The 18,900-nt window shown below is 54.6% G+C and overlaps 1 protein-coding gene across 1 annotated transcript in view; it reads right to left on the minus strand.

The window, feature by feature from the left end:
* Positions 1-2,259: 2,259 nt before the first annotated feature.
* POLQ (DNA polymerase theta) overlaps positions 2,260-18,900 on the minus strand; it is a 69,965-nt gene continuing 53,324 nt past the window's right edge. The window contains exons 27-31 of the mRNA XM_083171508.1: positions 13,356-13,467; positions 11,788-11,912; positions 5,125-5,272; positions 3,902-4,011; positions 2,260-2,686 (exon numbers count right to left, since the gene is read on the minus strand). Coding sequence (XP_083027634.1) covers positions 2,573-2,686; positions 3,902-4,011; positions 5,125-5,272; positions 11,788-11,912; positions 13,356-13,467 — 609 coding nt within the window. The 3' untranslated portion in view covers positions 2,260-2,572. The remainder of the gene's footprint in view (positions 2,687-3,901; positions 4,012-5,124; positions 5,273-11,787; positions 11,913-13,355; positions 13,468-18,900) is intronic.

An 18,900-nucleotide genomic window follows, 5' to 3' on the forward strand; every position in this document is an offset into this window, starting at 1 on the left:
GCTGACTCCTAGCCCTCTCTAACAGCCACCACCCCTCCCATCCAGCTCTCACTGGCTGACTGCTAGGCTTCTCTACCAGCTGCTAACCCTCTCCCTCCCAGCTCTCACTGGCTGAATGCTAGCCTTCTCTACCAGCCACCACCCCTCCCATCCAGCTCTCACTGGCTGACTGGTAGCCTTCTCAAACGGCTGCTAATCCTCTCCCTCCCACCTCTCACTGGCTGACTACTAGCCTTCTCTACCAGCTGCTATTTCTCTCCCTCCCAGCTCTCACTGGCTGACTACTAGCATTTTCTACCAGCTGCTAACCCTTTCCCTCCCAGCTCTCACTGGCTGACTGCAATACTTCTCTACCAGCTGCTAACCATCTCCCTCCCAGCTCTCACCGGGTGACTGCTAGCCTTCTCTACCAGCCACCATCCCCCTCCCTCCCAACTCTCACTGGCTGACTGCTAGCCTTCTCTACCAGCCGCTATCCCCCTCCCTCCCAACTCTCACTGTCCGACTGCTAGACTTCTCTATCAGCTGTCATCCCCCTGCATCCCGGTGCTCACTGGCTGACTCCTAGCCCTCTTTAACAGCCACCACCCCTCCCAACCAGCTCTCACTGGCTGACTGCTAGGCTTCTCTACCAGCTGCTAACCCTCTCCCTCCCAGCTCTCACTGGCTGAATGTTAGCCTTCTCTACCAGCTACCTCCCCTCTCCCTCCCAGCTCTCACTGTCTGACGAGTAGCCTTCTCAAACAGCTGCTAATCCTCTCCCTCCCACCTCTCACTGGCTGACTACTAGCCTTCTCTACCAGTTGCTATTTCTCTCCCTCCCAGCTCTCACTGGCTGACTGCAATCCTTCTCTACCAGCTGCTAACCCTTTCCCTCCCAGCTCTCACTGGCTCACTGCAATCCTTCTCTACCAGCTGCTAACCCTTTCCCTCCCCGCTCTCACTGCAATCCTTCTCTACAAGCTGCTAACCCTTTCCCTCCCAGCTCTCACTGGCTGACTGCAATCCTTCTCTACCAGCTGCTAACCATCTCCCTTCCAGCTCTCACCGGGTGACTGCTAGCCTTCTCTACCAGCCACCATCCCCCTCACTCCCAGCTCTCACTGGCTGACTCCTAGCCTTCTCTGCCAGCTGCTAACCTCCCAACCCTCAATGGCTGATTGCTAGCCTTCTCTACCAGCTGCTAACCTTCTCCCTCCCAGCTCTCACTGGCTTGACTCCTAGCCTTCTCTAACAGCCACAAACCCCCCCCCCCAGCCTCTCACTGGCTGACTACTACCCTTCGCTACCAGCTGCTAACCCTTTACCTCCCAGCTCTCTCTGGCTGACTGCTAGCCTTCTCAACCCACTGCTAATCCTCTCCCTCCCAGCTCTTACTGGCTGATTGCTAACCTTGTCTACCAGCCGCCATCCCCCTCCTTCCCAGCTCTCACTGGCTGATTGCTAGCCTTCTCTACCAGCCACCATCTCCCTTCCTCTCAGCTCTCACTGCTAGCTTTCTCTACTAGCTGCCATCCCTCTCACTCCCTGATAGCTAGCCTTCTCTACCAGCCGCCACATCCCTCCCTCCAAACTCTCAATGGCTGACTCAGCCTTCTTTACCAGCCCTCATCCCCCTCCCTTCTGGCTCTCACTGGCTGACTCCTAGCCTTCTCTACCAGCTGCCACCCCTCTCCCATCTGGTTCTCATTGGCTGACTCCTAGCCTTCTCTACCAGCTGCCACCCCTATCCCTTCTGGTTCTCATTGGCTGACTCCCAGCCTTCTCTACAAGCCATCACCCCTTATGTCAGTGCCGTCTGCTGATGCAGCTCTGGTTATGTGACCTGTACTTGTCCTATCTTGTTTCCTGTTTTGCATATGAGTTTATGTGCTTGGTAATTGGGCGATGTGGGACACTTGTGGCGCCATATAAATAAAAGGATGATAATAACAATGTGGGGGCATGAAGCTGGAGAGACATTAAGTTATGAGGCTAGCAAGACATGGGGTGGGGGTGGGTCATATCATTCCGTAGAGAACATTAGAGTATGGGAATGGAGAAACCCACAGGGATGAGGCTACAGCAGGGGTGGCCAAACAGGTCCTCGACATCTACCAACAGTCTACGTTGGTGCACAGGTGTAGACACATGAACTGTTGGTAGATCTTGGAGGACAGGTTTGGCCATCCCTGGGCTACGGTATATGGCGGCCACACTATCCTGACAACTGATGGGCCGCACATATCAGCGCACTCGGGATGGAGACCAGATATTGCCTTGGAGAAATCATCTTTATTTGGTCAGTGCTAAACCCGGGGGAGGAGATAAAAGAAACCTGTTCCACTGGCTGCACAGTGAGCAGATAATAATATACATTCATATAAATATATAATACAGACATCTACATATAGAAATTCATTCACTGCTTTCCCAGAATTCATGATTACGCGTAATGGCGTCGCTGCCGTGTCCGGGACACACCATGACACACATGACTTCATCGTAGTAACTGGAGTTCCGCCTTCCATGGATCCAGCCATGATAACGTTATCCAGTGATGTCACTGAGGGGGGAGGGGATAATTCATCATCTATAGGTCAAAGTCTTGTAGCTGCCCCCAGCTTGGGCCAAACTTCACCTTCACCTTCAGTGTGACCGATAGCGTCACCGCATTCTCCATCTCGCGCTTTATTATCTGCGCCACCTGCATGGAAGGACACGGTTATACTGACACTCTCACAGGTAACACGCTGACATGCCGGCACTGTACACAGGTAACACGCTGACATGCCCGGCACTGTACACAGGTAACACGCTGACATGCCGGCACTGTACACAGGTAACACGCTGACATGCCCGGCACTGTACACAGGTAACACGCTGACATGCCCGGCACTGTACACAGGTAACACGCTGACATGCCCGGCACTGTACACAGGTAACAAGCTGACATGCCCGGCACTGTACACAGGTAACACGCTGACATGCCGGCACTGTAAACAGGTAACACGCTGACATGCCGGCACTGTACACAGGTAACACGCTGACATGCCCGGCACTGTACACAGGTAACACGCTGACATGCCCGGCACTGTACACAGGTAACACGCTGACATGCCGGCACTGTACACAGGTAACACGCTGACATGCCCGGCACTGTACACAGGTAACACGCTGACATGCCGGCACTGTAAACAGGTAACACGCTGACATGCCCGGCACTGTACACAGGTAACACGCTGACATGCCCGGCACTGTACACAGGTAACACGCTGACATGCCGGCACTGTACACAGGTAACACGCTGACATGCCCGGCACTGTACACAGGTAACACGCTGACATGCCCGGCACTGTACACAGGTAACACGCTGACATGCCCGGCACTGTACACAGGTAACACGCTGACATGCCCGGCACTGTACACAGGTGACATGCCCGGCACTGTACACAGGTAACACGCTGACATGCCCGGCACTGTACACAGGTAACACGCTGACATGCCCGGCACTGTACACAGGTAACACGCTGACATGCCGGCACTGTACACAGGTAACACGCTGACATGCCCGGCACTGTACACAGGTAACACGCTGACATGCCGGCACTGTACACAGGTAACACGCTGACATGCCCGGCACTGTACACAGGTAACACGCTGACATGCCGGCACTGTACACAGGTAACACGCTGACATGCCCGGCACTGTACACAGGTAACACGCTGACATGCCCGGCACTGTACACAGGTAACACGCTGAAATGCCCGGCACTGTACACAGGTAACACGCTGAAATGCCCGGCACTGTACACAGGTAACACGCTGACATGCCGGCACTGTACACAGGTAACACGCTGACATGCCCATCACTGCTGCCATAGGGGAGACACTGGCAGCACGCAGTGCATTATGGGTGATACCTGAATCATATCGTCCTCCGCAGCCTCGTACAGAAGCTCGTCGTGCAGCTGCAGAATGAAGAACGCCCCTCGGGATGGCGGAGAATAATTCCCTCTCTTCTCCGAACGCCCTGGGAACATCGGACATGGATTTATTATACACTATAACATGACACAACATACCTGTAACATACGTTGTGTCCGTGTTCAGTAACAGCCAAATGCCCCAAGTACGGAGGCGCTCGGTGTGACGTCATACAGAATTATAGCCATGTGTACAATAATCATGTATGAGGGTCACACGCGTGCTCCTGGCCTTGTGCAGACAGCCCGGGGTGGTCGGTGACTACGGTAGGTGAGGGCCTTGGTATACAGGTTGACTCACATTTGTTATCTGTATATTGGATTGCACCCTGAGGACGGGGCTGAGACCCCGAAAGTACTCGGTATAGATCCTTTTAACAGACGGACGTTTAAGAAACAAGTGTGTTGGAGTGCCCTCTTCCTGGATCAATCTATATATACAGTATATGTATGTACAGCGTACACACACACAAACACATGATTTGTTGGTCACAGATATCTCGTTTCCCTCCTGCCACATCTCTGTGCACAGCTATGCCCAATGCCCAGCAGCTCCCCTGAGCCACAGTGCCCGGTCCTCCCGCTGAGCCACAGTGCCCGGTCCTCCCACTGAGCCACAGTGCCCGGTCCTCCCGCTGAGCCACAGTGCCCGGTCCTCCCGCTGAGCCACAGTGCCCGGTCCTCCCGCTGAGCCACAGTACCCGGTCCTACCGCTGAGCCACAGTACCCAGTTCTCCTGCTGAGCCACAGTGCCCAGTCCTACCACTGACCCACAGTGCCCAGTCCTACCACTGACCCACAGTGCCCAGTCCTACCGCTGACCCACAGTGCCCGGTCCTCCCGCTGACCCACAGTGCCCGGTCCTCCCGCTGACCCACAGTGCCCGGTCCTCCCGCTGACCCACAGTGCCCGGTCCTCCCGCTGACCCACATTGCCCAGTCCTACCGCTGACCCACATTGCCCAGTCCGACCGCTGACCCACAGTACCCAGTTCTCCTGCTGAGCCACAGTGCCCGGTCCTCCCGCTGACCCACATTGCCCAGTCCTACCGCTGACCCACAGTACCCAGTTCTCCTGCTGAGCCACAGTGCCCAGTCCTACCACTGACCCACAGTGCCCAGTCCTACCGCTGACCCACAGTGGTGACTACTGGCACATACCGATGTGGCGCAGCTGCGGCCGGTGTCCGTGGGATTTGGGCACGGACAGGAAAGTTTCTTCCAAACGCCTCTGAATGTTCACAGTTGCAGTTTTGACTATGTCAGCGGCTGATCCCTGCACTGTCGTGTTCACAGCCTGACGCTCGGCCTAACAAGTGTGACACAAATGTGACATTATACATGGCATCCTGCCTCCCTCTATATACATTATACATGGCATCCCGCCTCCCTCTATATACATTATACATGGCATCCCGCCTCCCTCTATATACATTATACATGGCATCCCGCCTCCCTCTATATACATTATACATGGCATCCCGCCTCCCTCTATATACATTATACATGGCATCCCGCCTCCCTCTATATACATTATACATGGCATCCCGCCTCCCTCTATATACATTATACATGGCATCCCGCCTCCCTCTATATACATTATACATGGCATCCCGCCTCCCTCTATATACATTATACATGGCATCCCGCCTCCCTCTATATACATTATACATGCCATCCCGCCTCCCTCTATATACATTATACATAGCATCCTGCCTCCCTCTATATACATTATACATAGCATCCTGCCTCCCTCTATATACATTATACATGACATCCTGCCTCCCTCTACATACATTATACATGACATCCTGCCTCCCTCTACATACATTATACATGGCATCCTGCCTCCCTCTATATACATTATACATGGCATCCTGCCTCCCTCTACATACATTATACATGACATCCCGCCTCCCTCTATATACATTATACATGGCATCCCGCCTCCCTCTACATACATTATACATGACATCCCGCCTCCCTCTATATACATTATACATAGCATCCCGCCTCCCTCTATATACATTATACATGGCATCCCGCCTCCCTCTACATACATTATACATGACATCCCGCCTCCCTCTATATACATTATACATGGCATCCTGCCTCCCTCTATATACATTATACATGGCATCCCGCCTCCCTCTACATACATTATACATGACATCCCGCCTCCCTCTACATACATTATACATGACATCCCGCCTCCCTCTATATACATTATACATGGCATCCCGCCTCCCTCTATATACATTATACATGGCATCCCGCCTCCCTCTATATATATTATACATGGCATCCCGCCTCCCTCTATATATATTATACATGGCATCCCGCCTCCCTCTACATACATTATACATGGCATCCTGCCTCCCTCTATATACATTATACATGGCATCCTGCCTCCCTCTATATACATTATACATGGCATCCTGCCTCCCTCTACATACATTATACATGGCATCCTGCCTCCCTCTACATACATTATACATGGCATCCTGCCTCCCTCTATATACATTATACATGGCATCCTGCCTCCCTCTATATACATTATACATGACATCCTGCCTCCCTCTATATACATTATACATGGCATCCTGCCTCCCTCTACATACATTATACATGGCATCCTGCCTCCCTCTCCATACATTATACATGGCATCCTGCCTCCCTCTATATACATTATACATGGCATCCTGCCTCCCTCTATATACATTATACATAGCATCCTGCCTCCCTCTACATACATTATACATGGCATCCTGCCTCCCTCTATATACATTATACATGACATCCTGCCTTCTATATACATTATACATGACATCCTGCCTCTATATACATTATACATGGCATCCTGCCTCCCTCTATATACATTATACATGGCATCCCGCCTCCCTCTATATACATTATACATGACATCCTGCCTCCCTCTACATACATTATACATGGCATCCTGCCTCCCTCTACATACATTATACATGGCATCCTGCCTCCCTCTACATACATTATACATGACATCCTGCCTCCCTCTATATACATTATACATGGCATCCTGCCTCCCTCTACATACATTATACATGACATCTCGCCTCCCTCTACATACATTATACATGGCATCCTGCCTCCCTCTATATACATTATACATGGCATCCTGCCTCCCTCTATATACATTATACATGACATCCCGCCTCCCTCTACATACATTATACATGGCATCCTGCCTCCCTCTGCATACATTATACATGGCATCCCGCCTCCCTCTATATACATTATACATGGCATCCCGCCTCCCTCTACATACATTATACATGGCATCCTGCCTCCCTCTATATACATTATACATGGCATCCTGCCTCCCTCTACATACATTATACATGGCATCCTGCCTCCCTCTACATACATTATACATGACATCCTGCCTCCCTCTACATACATTATACATGACATCCTGCCTCCCTCTACATACATTATACATGGCATCCCGCCTCCCTCTATATATATTATACATGGCATCCCGCCTCCCTCTATATATATTATACATGGCATCCCGCCTCCCTCTACATACATTATACATGACATCTCGCCTCCCTCTACATACATTATACATGGCATCCCGCCTCCCTCTATATATATTATACATGGCATCCCGCCTCCCTCTATATATATTATACATGGCATCCCGCCTCCCTCTACATACATTATACATGGCATCCTGCCTCCCTCTACATACATTATACATGGCATCCTGCCTCCCTCTACATACATTATACATGGCATCCTGCCTCCCTCTACATACATTATACATGACATCCTGCCTCCCTCTACATACATTATACATGACATCCTGCCTCCCTCTACATACATTATACATGGCATCCCGCCTCCCTCTATATACATTATACATGGCATCCTGCCTCCCTCTACATACATTATACATGGCATCCCGCCTCCCTCTATATACATTATACATGGCATCCCGCCTCCCTCTATATACATTATACATGGCATCCCGCCTCCCTCTATATACATTATACATGGCATCCTGCCTCCCTCTATATACATTATACATGGCATCCTGCCTCCCTCTATATACATTATACATGGCATCCCGCCTCCCTCTACATACATTATACATGGCATCCTGCCTCCCTCTATATACATTATACATGACATCCTGCCTCCCTCTACATACATTATACATGGCATCCCGCCTCCCTCTACATACATTATACATGGCATCCCGCCTCCCTCTATATACATTATACATGGCATCCCGCCTCCCTCTACATACATTATACATGGCATCCTGCCTCCCTCTATATACATTATACATGGCATCCTGCCTCCCTCTATATACATTATACATGGCATCCTGCCTCCCTCTACATACATTATACATGGCATCCTGCCTCCCTCTACATACATTATACATGGCATCCTGCCTCCCTCTATATACATTATACATGACATCCTGCCTCCCTCTACATACATTATACATGACATCCTGCCTCCCTCTACACGTTATACATGACATCCCGCCTCCCACACGTTATACATGACATCCCGCCTCCCACACGTTATACGTGACATCCCGCCTCCCACACGTTATACGTGACATCCCGCCTCCCACACGTTATACGTGACATCCCGCCTCCCACACGTTATACGTGACATCCCGCCTCCCACACGTTATACGTGACATCCCGCCTCCCACACGTTATACGTGACATACCGCCTCCCACACGTTATACGTGACATACCGCCTCCCACACGTTATACGTGACATCCCGCCTCCCACACGTTATACGTGACATCCCGCCTCCCACACGTTATACGTGACATCCCGCCTCCCACACGTTATACGTGACATCCCGCCTCCCACACGTTATACGTGACATCCCGCCTCCCACACGTTATACGTGACATCCCGCCTCCCACACGTTATACGTGACATCCCGCCTCCCACACGTTATACATGACATCCCGCCTCCCACACGTTATACATGACATCCCGCCTCCCACACGTTATACATGACATCCCGCCTCCCACACGTTATACGTGACATCCCGCGTTGCTCCTGACACGGAACATTACCAGGGCTTCCAGCAGTTCTTCCTGCAATGACCAGCAGTAGGGGTCTCCGCAGCCCCCGTTCGACAGAGAATGCGCTAAAGTAATCGCCAATGACGCAGTGGTCGTATGTAGATGGTGTCTGCATAATTCAGACCTGATCACACGACAATTAGTTCACGCAGCAAGCGATATATTATCATAGTACACAAGTGTGATGCCGTGATGTGATGAAATCCTGCTACTATTTCTATTCCGTCACCGATGTGGTGCCCCCTATCCCTTCCTCGCTCTGTGCCCCCTATCCCGCCCCGTGCCCCCTATCCTGTCCCCTCTCTGTGCCCTCTATTCTGTCCCTGCTCCGTGCCCTCTATCCTGACCCCTCTCCGTAGCCTCTATCCTGTCCCCTCTCCGTAGCCTCTATCCTGTCCCCTCCCCGTAGTCTCTATCCCGTCCCCTCTCCGTAGCCTCTATCCCGTCCCCGCTCCGTGCCCTCTATCCTGTCCCCTCTCCGTAGCCTCTTTCCTGTCCCCTCTCCGTAGTCTCTATCCCGTCGCCTCTCCGTAGCCTCTATTCTGTCCCTGCTCCGTAGCCTCTATCCTGTCCCCTCTCCGTAGCCTCTATCCTGTCCCCTCTCCGTAGCCTCTATTCTGTCCCCTCTCCGTAGCCTCTATTCTGTCCCTGCTCCGTAGCCTCTATCCTGTCCCCTCTCCGTAGCCTCTATTCTGTCCCCTCTCCGTAGCCTCTATTCTGTCCCCTCTCCGTAGCCTCTATTCTGTCCCTGCTCCGTGCCCTCTATCCTGACCCCTCTCCGTAGCCTCTATCCCGTCACCTCTCCATAGCCTCTATCCTGTCCCCTCTCCGTAGTCTCTATCCCGTCCCCTCTCCGTAGCCTCTATCCCGTCCCCTCTCCATAGCCTCTATTCTGTCCCCGCTCCGTAGCCTCTATCCTGTCCCTGCTCCATGTCCTCTATCCCATCTCCGCTCCGTGCTCTCTATCTCGTCCCCGCTCCATAGCCTCTATCCTGTCCCCGCCCCCTATCCCGTCGCCGCTCCGTGCCCCCTATCCCATCCCCGCTCCGTAGCCTCTATCCCATCCCCGCCCCCTATCCCATCCCCGCTCCGTAGCCTCTATCCTATCCCCACCCTCTATCCCGCCCCCGCTCCATGCCCTCTATCTCGGCCCCGCTCCATGCCCTCTATCCCGTCCCCGCTCCGTAGCCTCTATCCCGTCCCCGCTCCGTGTCCTCTATTCCATCCCCGCTCCGTATCCTCTATCCCGTCCCCGCTCCGTGTCCTCTATCCCGTCCCCGCTCCGTGCCCTCTATCCCGTCCCCGCTCCGTGCCCTCTATCCCGTCCCCGCTCCGTGCCCTCTATCCCGTCCCCGCTCCGTAGCCTCTATCCCGTCCCCGCTCCGTAGCCTCTATCCCGTCCCCGCTCCGTAGCCTCTATCCCGTCCCCGCTCCGTAGCCTCTATCCCGTCCCCGCTCCGTAGCCTCTATCTCGTCCCCGCTCCGTAGCCTCTATCCCGTCCCCGCTCCGTAGCCTCTATCCCGTCTCCGCTCCGTGCCCTCTATCCCGTCCCCGCCCCCTATCCCATCCCCGCTCCGTAGCCTCTATCCTGTCCCCACCCTCTATCCCGCCCCCGCTCCATGTCCTCTATCCCATCCCTGCTCCGTGCCCTCTATCTCGGCCCTGCTCCATGTCCTCTATCCCGTCCCCGCTCCGTGCCCTCTATCTTGGCCCCGCTCCGTGTCCTCTATCCCGTCCCCGCTCCGTGCCCTCTATCCCGTCCCCGCTCCGTAGCCTCTATCCCGTCCCCGCTCCGTAGCCTCTATCCCGTCCCCGCTCCGTAGCCTCTATCCCGTCCCCGCTCCGTAGCCTCTATCCCGTCCCCGCTCCGTAGCCTCTATCCCGTCCCCGCTCCGTAGCCTCTATCCCGTCCCCGCTCCGTGCCCTCTATCCCGTCTCCGCTCCGTGCCCTCTATCCCGTCCCCGCTCCGTAGCATCTATCCTGTCCCCGCTCCGTGCCCTCTATTCCGCCCCCGCTCCGTAGCCTCTATCCTGTCCCCACTCCATGCCCTCTATCTCGTCCCCGCTCCATGCCCCCTATCCCGTCCCCGCTCCATAGCCTCTATCCTGTCCCCGCCCTCTATCCCGTCCCCGCTCCATGCCCCCTATCCCGTCCCTGCTCCGTGCCCCCTATCCCATCCCCGCTCTGTGCCCACTATCACGTCCCCGCTCCGTGCCCCCTATCCCCTCCCCTCTCTGTGCCCTCTATCCTGTCCCCGCTCCGTGCCCTCTATCCCTTCCCCGCTCCATGCCCTCTATCCCGTCCCTGCCCTCTATCCCGATCCCGCTCCGTGTCCCCTCTCCCGCTCCGTAGTCTCTATCCTGTCCCAGCCCTCTATCCCGTCCCCTCTCTCTGTGCCCTCTATCCCGTCCCCGCTACGTGCCCCCTATCCCATCCCCTCTATCCCGACCCCGCTCCGTGCCCTCTATCCCGACCCCGCTCCGTGCCCTCTATCCCGACCCCGCTCCGTGCCCTCTATCCCGACCCCGCTCCGTGCCCTCTATCCCGACCCCGCTCCGTGCCCTCTATCTCGACCCCTCTCCGTGCCCCCTATCCCGACCCCTCTCCGTGCCCCCTATCACGACCCCTCTCCGTGGCCTCTATACTACCCCTGCTGAGGATCCCCCCACCCCACGGCAGGTAGACCTCAGGTTAGCGGCACATTGTACTCACATGAGCTTTGGCGTGGTGATTGGAGTCCTTAATAGCCGGGAGGTACCTGCGTCGGCCCAGGAGGGTCTGTACAAATCCATTACTGGCACAGCCCCTCACGGTCTCTTTCAGGAACCTCTGAATACCTGAGATAAGACGTGTAAGGTTCTATCCGAGTACAGAGGAGGCGACTGGTAAAAGTCTTGTGACCATTTGTACTAATTATGGCTGAATATAGCACAGAATATACAATTATATTACACCAGTCCCAAATCGGGCAACGGACTAGGCGGCACACACCCAGTACGCAGGGGCAAACTGGGCAACTACCTATATGGCACACACCGTCGCAGGGGCTAACCAGGCAACTACATATACGGCACACACCGCACACAGGTGCTCCCTGGTACACTACCTATACAGCATTCACCGCACACAGGTGCTAGCTGGTACACTACCTATACGACACACACCGCACCCATGGGCTAGCTGGTACACTACCTATACGACACACACTGCACACAGGGGTTAGCTTGTACACTACCTATATGACACACACCGCACCCAAGTGCTTGCTGGTACACTACCTATACGGCACACACCGCACGCAGAGGTTAGCTGGTACACTACCTATACAGCACACATCGCACGCAGAGGTTAGCTGGTACACTACCTATACGGCACACACCGCACGCAGAGGTTAGCTGGTACACTACCTATACAGCACACATCGCACGCAGGGGTTAGCTAGTACACTACCTATACGGCACACACCGCACGCAGGGGCTAGCTAGTACACTACCTATACAGCACACACCGCACGCAGGGGCTAGCTGGTACACTACCTATACGGCACACACCGCACGCAGGGGCTAGCTGATACACTACCTATACGGCACACACCGCACACAGGTGTTCGCTGGTAAACTACCTATACGGCACACACCGCACGCAGGTGCTCACTGGTACACTACCTATACAGCACACACCGCACGCAGGGGTTAGCTGGCACACACCGCACACAGGGGTTAGCTGGTCCACTACCTATACGGCACACACCGCACGCAGGGGCTAGCTGGTTCACTACCTATACGTCACACACCGCACGCAGGGGCTAGCTGGTACACTACCTATACGGCACACACCGCACGCAGGGGCTAGCTGGTACACTACCTATATGGCACACACCGCACGCAGGGGCTAGCTGGTACATTACCTATACGGCACACACCGCAAGCAGGGGCTAGCTGGTACACTACCTATATGGCACACACCGCATGCAGGGGCTAGCTGGTACACTACCTATACGGCACACACCGCACGCAGGGGCTAGCTGGTACACTACCTATACGGCACACACCGCACCCAGGTGCTAGCTGGTACACTACCTATACGTCACACACCGCACGCAGGGGCTAGCTGGTACACTACCTATACGGCACACACCGCACGCAGGGGCTAGCTGGTACACTACCTATACGGCACACACCGCACCCAGGTGCTAGCTGGTACACTACCTATACGGCACACACCGCACGCAGGGGCTAGCTGGTACACTACATATATATGTGGCTGCTGGTGTCTCATACCTGAGTATCTGGCTTTAAAAGACTCAATGTAACAAGCAGCGTCATTTTCCTCTATTCCCATCTGCTCCCCCAGCGACTTAGCGCCCATTCCATAAATGATTCCGTAGCAAATCTAAAGGAAAGTAATAAATGTAAGAATATATAGATAGATGGATAGATAGAGAGATATCACATACTGTAGATAGATAGATAACAAGATTCTGTACTTACGTTAAATCCTTTTCTGCCAGTACAAAGGTGTCACTGGAGCTTTACTGTGGGGAATTGAAGGCGACCACAGGGAGCATGGGCACGTTAAATATTAAAGAGTGTGGCCAACTCCTCCCCTTCTACTCCCCCCCCCCTACTTACGAGAGGAGGCTAACATCACACAACAATAATACAGAAATGTAGTGAAAGTAATGTGACGAAAATTAATAATGAAATCACACAAATAAGGTAATTCCAAACACACAAGAGTTCCAAACACACGTCCCCGACAGGAAACTTCCAATAAATGAAGGTTACCAAGACCAAACTGAAGTGCCGGGAGGGCGCCCAGTGCGGAGAAAAGGATTTAACACAAAATCTTGTTTCCTCCTTCATCCACTAGGTGGCACTGGAGTGCTTTACAGTGATGACGTCCCATAGCTCTCATTACGGGAGGAAGGCGCTGGGATCGCCGTAATACAGAGTGGCTAAACTGGGAAACAGAGGCTGCAAAGGTGCCAAAGCGGTAGAACCGAACAGAAGTCTTCCAACCCAACCAAGTAGCAGCACAGAAGAGCTGCTGAATGGACACCCCACGGGCAGCTGCAGAAGAGGGTCCCACAGAGTGAGTGGAATGCACGGAAATGGAAGGTGGAGGAGGCCGAGAGGCCGCCCCGTAAGCCTGGTGTATAGTCAGGCGAATCCACCCAGCCAAAGTTTGCTTGGAAGCCGGCTAACTCGACTTAGCATCATAAAGGACAAATAAGGCATCTGACTTGCGGACAGCCGCCGTTCTGTCCACATAAATGCGGAGTGCCCTCACCACATCCAGCAGCTTCAGTCCAGGTCCTCCTCACGAAAAGCCGGAGCCACTATCGGTTGATTGATATGAAAAGCTGTCACAGCCTTAGGGAGGAGAGAAGGACTGGTGCGAAGCTCCTCTCGGTCCTCATGAAATAACAGGTAAGGAGGAAGACCAGATAAGCCAGAGTGAGAAAAATGTCCAAATACCACGGAGCCTTGGGAGCACGGAAGGGTGGCTGAATCCTCAACACCCCCTGGACGATAGTTTGTACCTGAGGTAACAATGCTGGTCTCTGTTGAAAGAAAACCGAAAGGACAGATACCTGCAACCTGCAAGAGACCCAAGGCGTAAACCCGCGGAGAGATCCTTCTGTAAGAAAAGGAGGAGATGAGCCATCTTGAAGGTAGCCGGAGAGACCTGACGACTCTCACACCAGGAAACATTCGCCCTCCATATACGATGGTAATGGGCAGACGTCACCTGTTTCCTGGCGCTCATCCACAAAGAGAATCCCAGCTTTCCTGAAGATGAACCTCTCAACAACCACGCGGTCAAGTGAAGACACCCCAAGTCCGGATAAACGAAAGGGCCTAGAGACAGCAGGTCGTCCTACAATGGTAGAGGCCATGGCTCGTCTATCAGAAGAGACGTGAGGTTGGTGTACCTAGTTCTGCGTGGCCAATCCAGCGCTATGACCAGAACTGTCATCCTCTCCCTGCGTATGCGCTGGAGAATCCGAGGCAACAGCGGGAATGGAGGAAAGAGGTATATGAACTGGTAGCACCAAGGGGCTGTCAGGGCATCCACCGCCACGGCCCCTGGATCTGTTGTGCCAGATGATTGTGGCGAGATGCCATCATGTCGATCTGAGGACACCACTCTCCCTGGTGGACGTCCAGCCGAATGAGATAGACTCCCAGTTCTCTACGCCTGGTATGAAGACCGCTGAAATCACCTCGGCGTGGGCCTGCACCCAGAGCAGAATCCAACTTACCTCTTTCATGGCCACGCGACTCCGTGTGCCTCCTTGCTTGTTTATGTAGGCCACTTCAGTGGCATTGTCGGACTGCGCTCTGATAGCTCCGCCCTGAAGAAGGAGCTGCACCTGTACCAGTGCATAGAACACCGCTCGAAGCCTCCTGAGTTGTCTACCAACCCTGACACTGGCAGTCCAGCATATTCGCTCCCCAACCCCGGAGACTTGCATCCGTGGTGAGAAGGGTCCCAGGTGCCGAAGGCAAGCCTTAGGAGACAGCGTCACCCTTTGCTGGAGGGACAGGTGAGAACTGGACCACTGCTGGAGAAGAGACAGTTGGAAAGGGTGTGAGCAAAACCGGTCGTTTTGCAGCCCCTCCTGCTTACAGGAGGGGCTGCTGCACATGTGTCACAGAGCAGGGCTCCCTCAGAATGAGGAGGGGACTTACAGGAGGGGCTGCTGCACATGTGTCACAGAGCAGAGCTTCCTCAGCATGAGGAGGGAACTTACAGGAGGGGCCTGCTGCACGTGTCACAGAGCAGGGCTCCCTCAGAATGGGGAGGGGACTTACAGGAGGGGCTGCTGCACATGTGCCACAGAGCAGGGCTCCCTCAGAATGAGGAGGGGACTTACAGGAGGGGCCACTGCAAATGTGCCACAGAGCAGGGCTCCCTGAGAATGAGGAGGGGACTTACAGGAGGGGCCACTGCACATGTGCCACAGAGCAGGGCTCCCTCAGAATGAGGAGGGGACTTACAGGAGGGGCCACTGCACATGTGCCACAGAGCAGGGCTCCCTCAGAATGAGGAGGGGACTTACAGGAGGGGCTGCTGCACATGTGCCACAGAGCAGGGCTCCCTGAGAATGAGGAGGGGACTTACAGGAGGGGCCACTGCACATGTGTCACAGAGCAGGGCTCCCTGAGAATGAGGAGGGGACTTACAGGAGGGGCCACTGCACATGTGTCACAGAGCAGGGCTCCCTGAGAATGAGGAGGGGACTTACAGGAGGGGCCACTGCACATGTGCCACAGAGCAGGGCTCCATCAGGATGAGGAGGGGATTTACAGGAGGGGCTGCTGCACATGTGCCACAGAGCAGGGCTCCCTCAGAATGAGGAGGGGACTTACAGGAGGGGCTGCAGCACATGTGTCACAGAGCAGGGCTCCCTCAGAATGAGGAGGGGACTTACAGGAGGGGCTGCTGCACATGTGCCACAGAGCAGGGCTCCCTCAGAATGAGGAGGGGACTTACAGGAGGGGCCACTGCACATGTGCCACAGAGCAGGGCTCCCTGAGAATGAGGAGGGGACTTACAGGAGGGGCTGCAGCACATGTGTCACAGAGCAGGGCTCCCTGAGAATGAGGAGGGGACTTACAGGAGGGGCTGCAGCACATGTGTCACAGAGCAGGGCTCCCTGAGAATGAGGAGGGGACTTACAGGAGGGGCTGCTGCACATGTGTCACAGAGCAGGGCTCCCTCAGAATGAGGAGGGGACTTACAGGAGGGGCTGCTGCACATGTGCCACAGAGCAGGGCTCCCTGAGAATGAGGAGGGGACTTACAGGAGGGGCCACTGCACATGTGCCACAGAGCAGGGCTCTCTGAGAATGAGGAGGGGACTTACAGGAGGGGCCACTGCACATGTGCCACAGAGCAGGGCTCCCTGAGAATGAGGAGGGGACTTACAGGAGGGGCTGCAGCACATGTGTCACTGAGAATGAGGAGGGGACTTACAGGAGGGGCCACTGCACATGTGCCACAGAGCAGGGCTCCCTTAGAATGAGGAGGGGACTTACAGGAGGGGCTGCAGCACGTGTCACAGAGCAGGGCTCCCTGAGAATGAGGAGGGGACTTACAGGAGGGGCCACTGCACATGTGCCACAGAGCAGGGCTCCCTTAGAATGAGGAGGGGACTTACAGGAGGGGCTGCAGCACATGTGTCACAGAGCAGGGCTCCCTGAGAATGAGGAGGGGACTTACAGGAGGGGCTGCTGCACATGTGCCACAGAGCAGGGCTCCCTCAGAATGGGGAGGGGACTTACAGGAGGGGCTGCTGCACATGTGCCACAGAGCAGGGCTCCCTCAGAATGAGGAGGGGACTTACAGGAGGGGCCACTGCACATGTGCCACAGAGCAGGGCTCCCTGAGAATGAGGAGGGGACTTACAGGAGGGGCCACTGCACATGTGCCACAGAGCAGGGCTCCCTCAGAATGAGGAGGGGACTTACAGGAGGGGCCACTGCACATGTGCCACAGAGCAGGGCTCCCTCAGAATGAGGAGGGGACTTACAGGAGGGGCCACTGCACATGTGCCACAGAGCAGGGCTCCCTGAGAATGAGGAGGGGACTTACAGGAGGGGCTGCTGCCCATGTGTCACAGAGCAGGGCTCCCTGAGAATGAGGAGGGGACTTACAGGAGGGGCTGCTGCACATGTGTCACAGAGCAGGGCTCCCTCAGAATGAGGAGGGGACTTACAGGAGGGGCTGCTGCACATGTGCCACAGAGCAGGGCTCCCTGAGAATGAGGAGGGGACTTACAGGAGGGGCCACTGCACATGTGTCACAGAGCAGGGCTCCCTGAGAATGAGGAGGGGACTTACAGGAGGGGCCACTGCACATGTGTCACAGAGCAGGGCTCCCTGAGAATGAGGAGGGGACTTACAGGAGGGGCCACTGCACATGTGCCACAGAGCAGGGCTCCATCAGGATGAGGAGGGGATTTACAGGAGGGGCTGCTGCACATGTGCCACAGAGCAGGGCTCCCTCAGAATGAGGAGGGGACTTACAGGAGGGGCCACTGCACATGTGCCACAGAGCAGGGCTCCCTGAGAATGAGGAGGGGACTTACAGGAGGGGCTGCAGCACATGTGTCACAGAGCAGGGCTCCCTGAGAATGAGGAGGGGACTTACAGGAGGGGCTGCAGCACATGTGTCACAGAGCAGGGCTCCCTGAGAATGAGGAGGGGACTTACAGGAGGGGCCGCTGCACGTGTCACAGAGCAGGGCTCCCTCAGAATGAGGAGGGGACTTACAGGAGGGGCTGCAGCACATGTGTCACAGAGCAGGGCTCCCTGAGAATGGAGAATGAACTAGAGTAACGGTGTGTACACAGTGGGATTCCCTTGCTATTCAACTTAAGATTCAAGTGCTATACAATCTTTGCTAACTCTACTTTTTACATACAACTCATACAATCTGCATTAGATTTGCACTATACAGTCATTGCTGCCCTGTCCATCTGGGTTTAGATTTGTGCTATCACGGGAGCGCGCATCGGGATCGCGAAGGTAATAAACCTGTGCGATCTGCATGCGATTTTGACTATATAGTCAAAATCTCACCGTGTGTACACAGCATTACACTTCCTGCAGGTCACCTTCTTAGCAGCGCCTCCTGCCATATGACACAGTCACACACGCAACACTCTCTACCAGGGGCAGCCAACCCCAGTCCTCGAGAGCTACCAACAGGTCACATTTTCCAGCTCACCTCACAGGTGCACAGGTGCACTCATTACTCACTGACGCATTTTAAAAGATCCACAGGTGGAGCTGATTACTTCACTTGTGTTCTG

Source organism: Crinia signifera, chromosome 2, assembly GCF_055691185.1.
Source record: "Crinia signifera chromosome 2, ASM5569118v1, whole genome shotgun sequence".
Classification (NCBI taxonomy): Eukaryota; Metazoa; Chordata; class Amphibia; order Anura; family Myobatrachidae; genus Crinia; species Crinia signifera.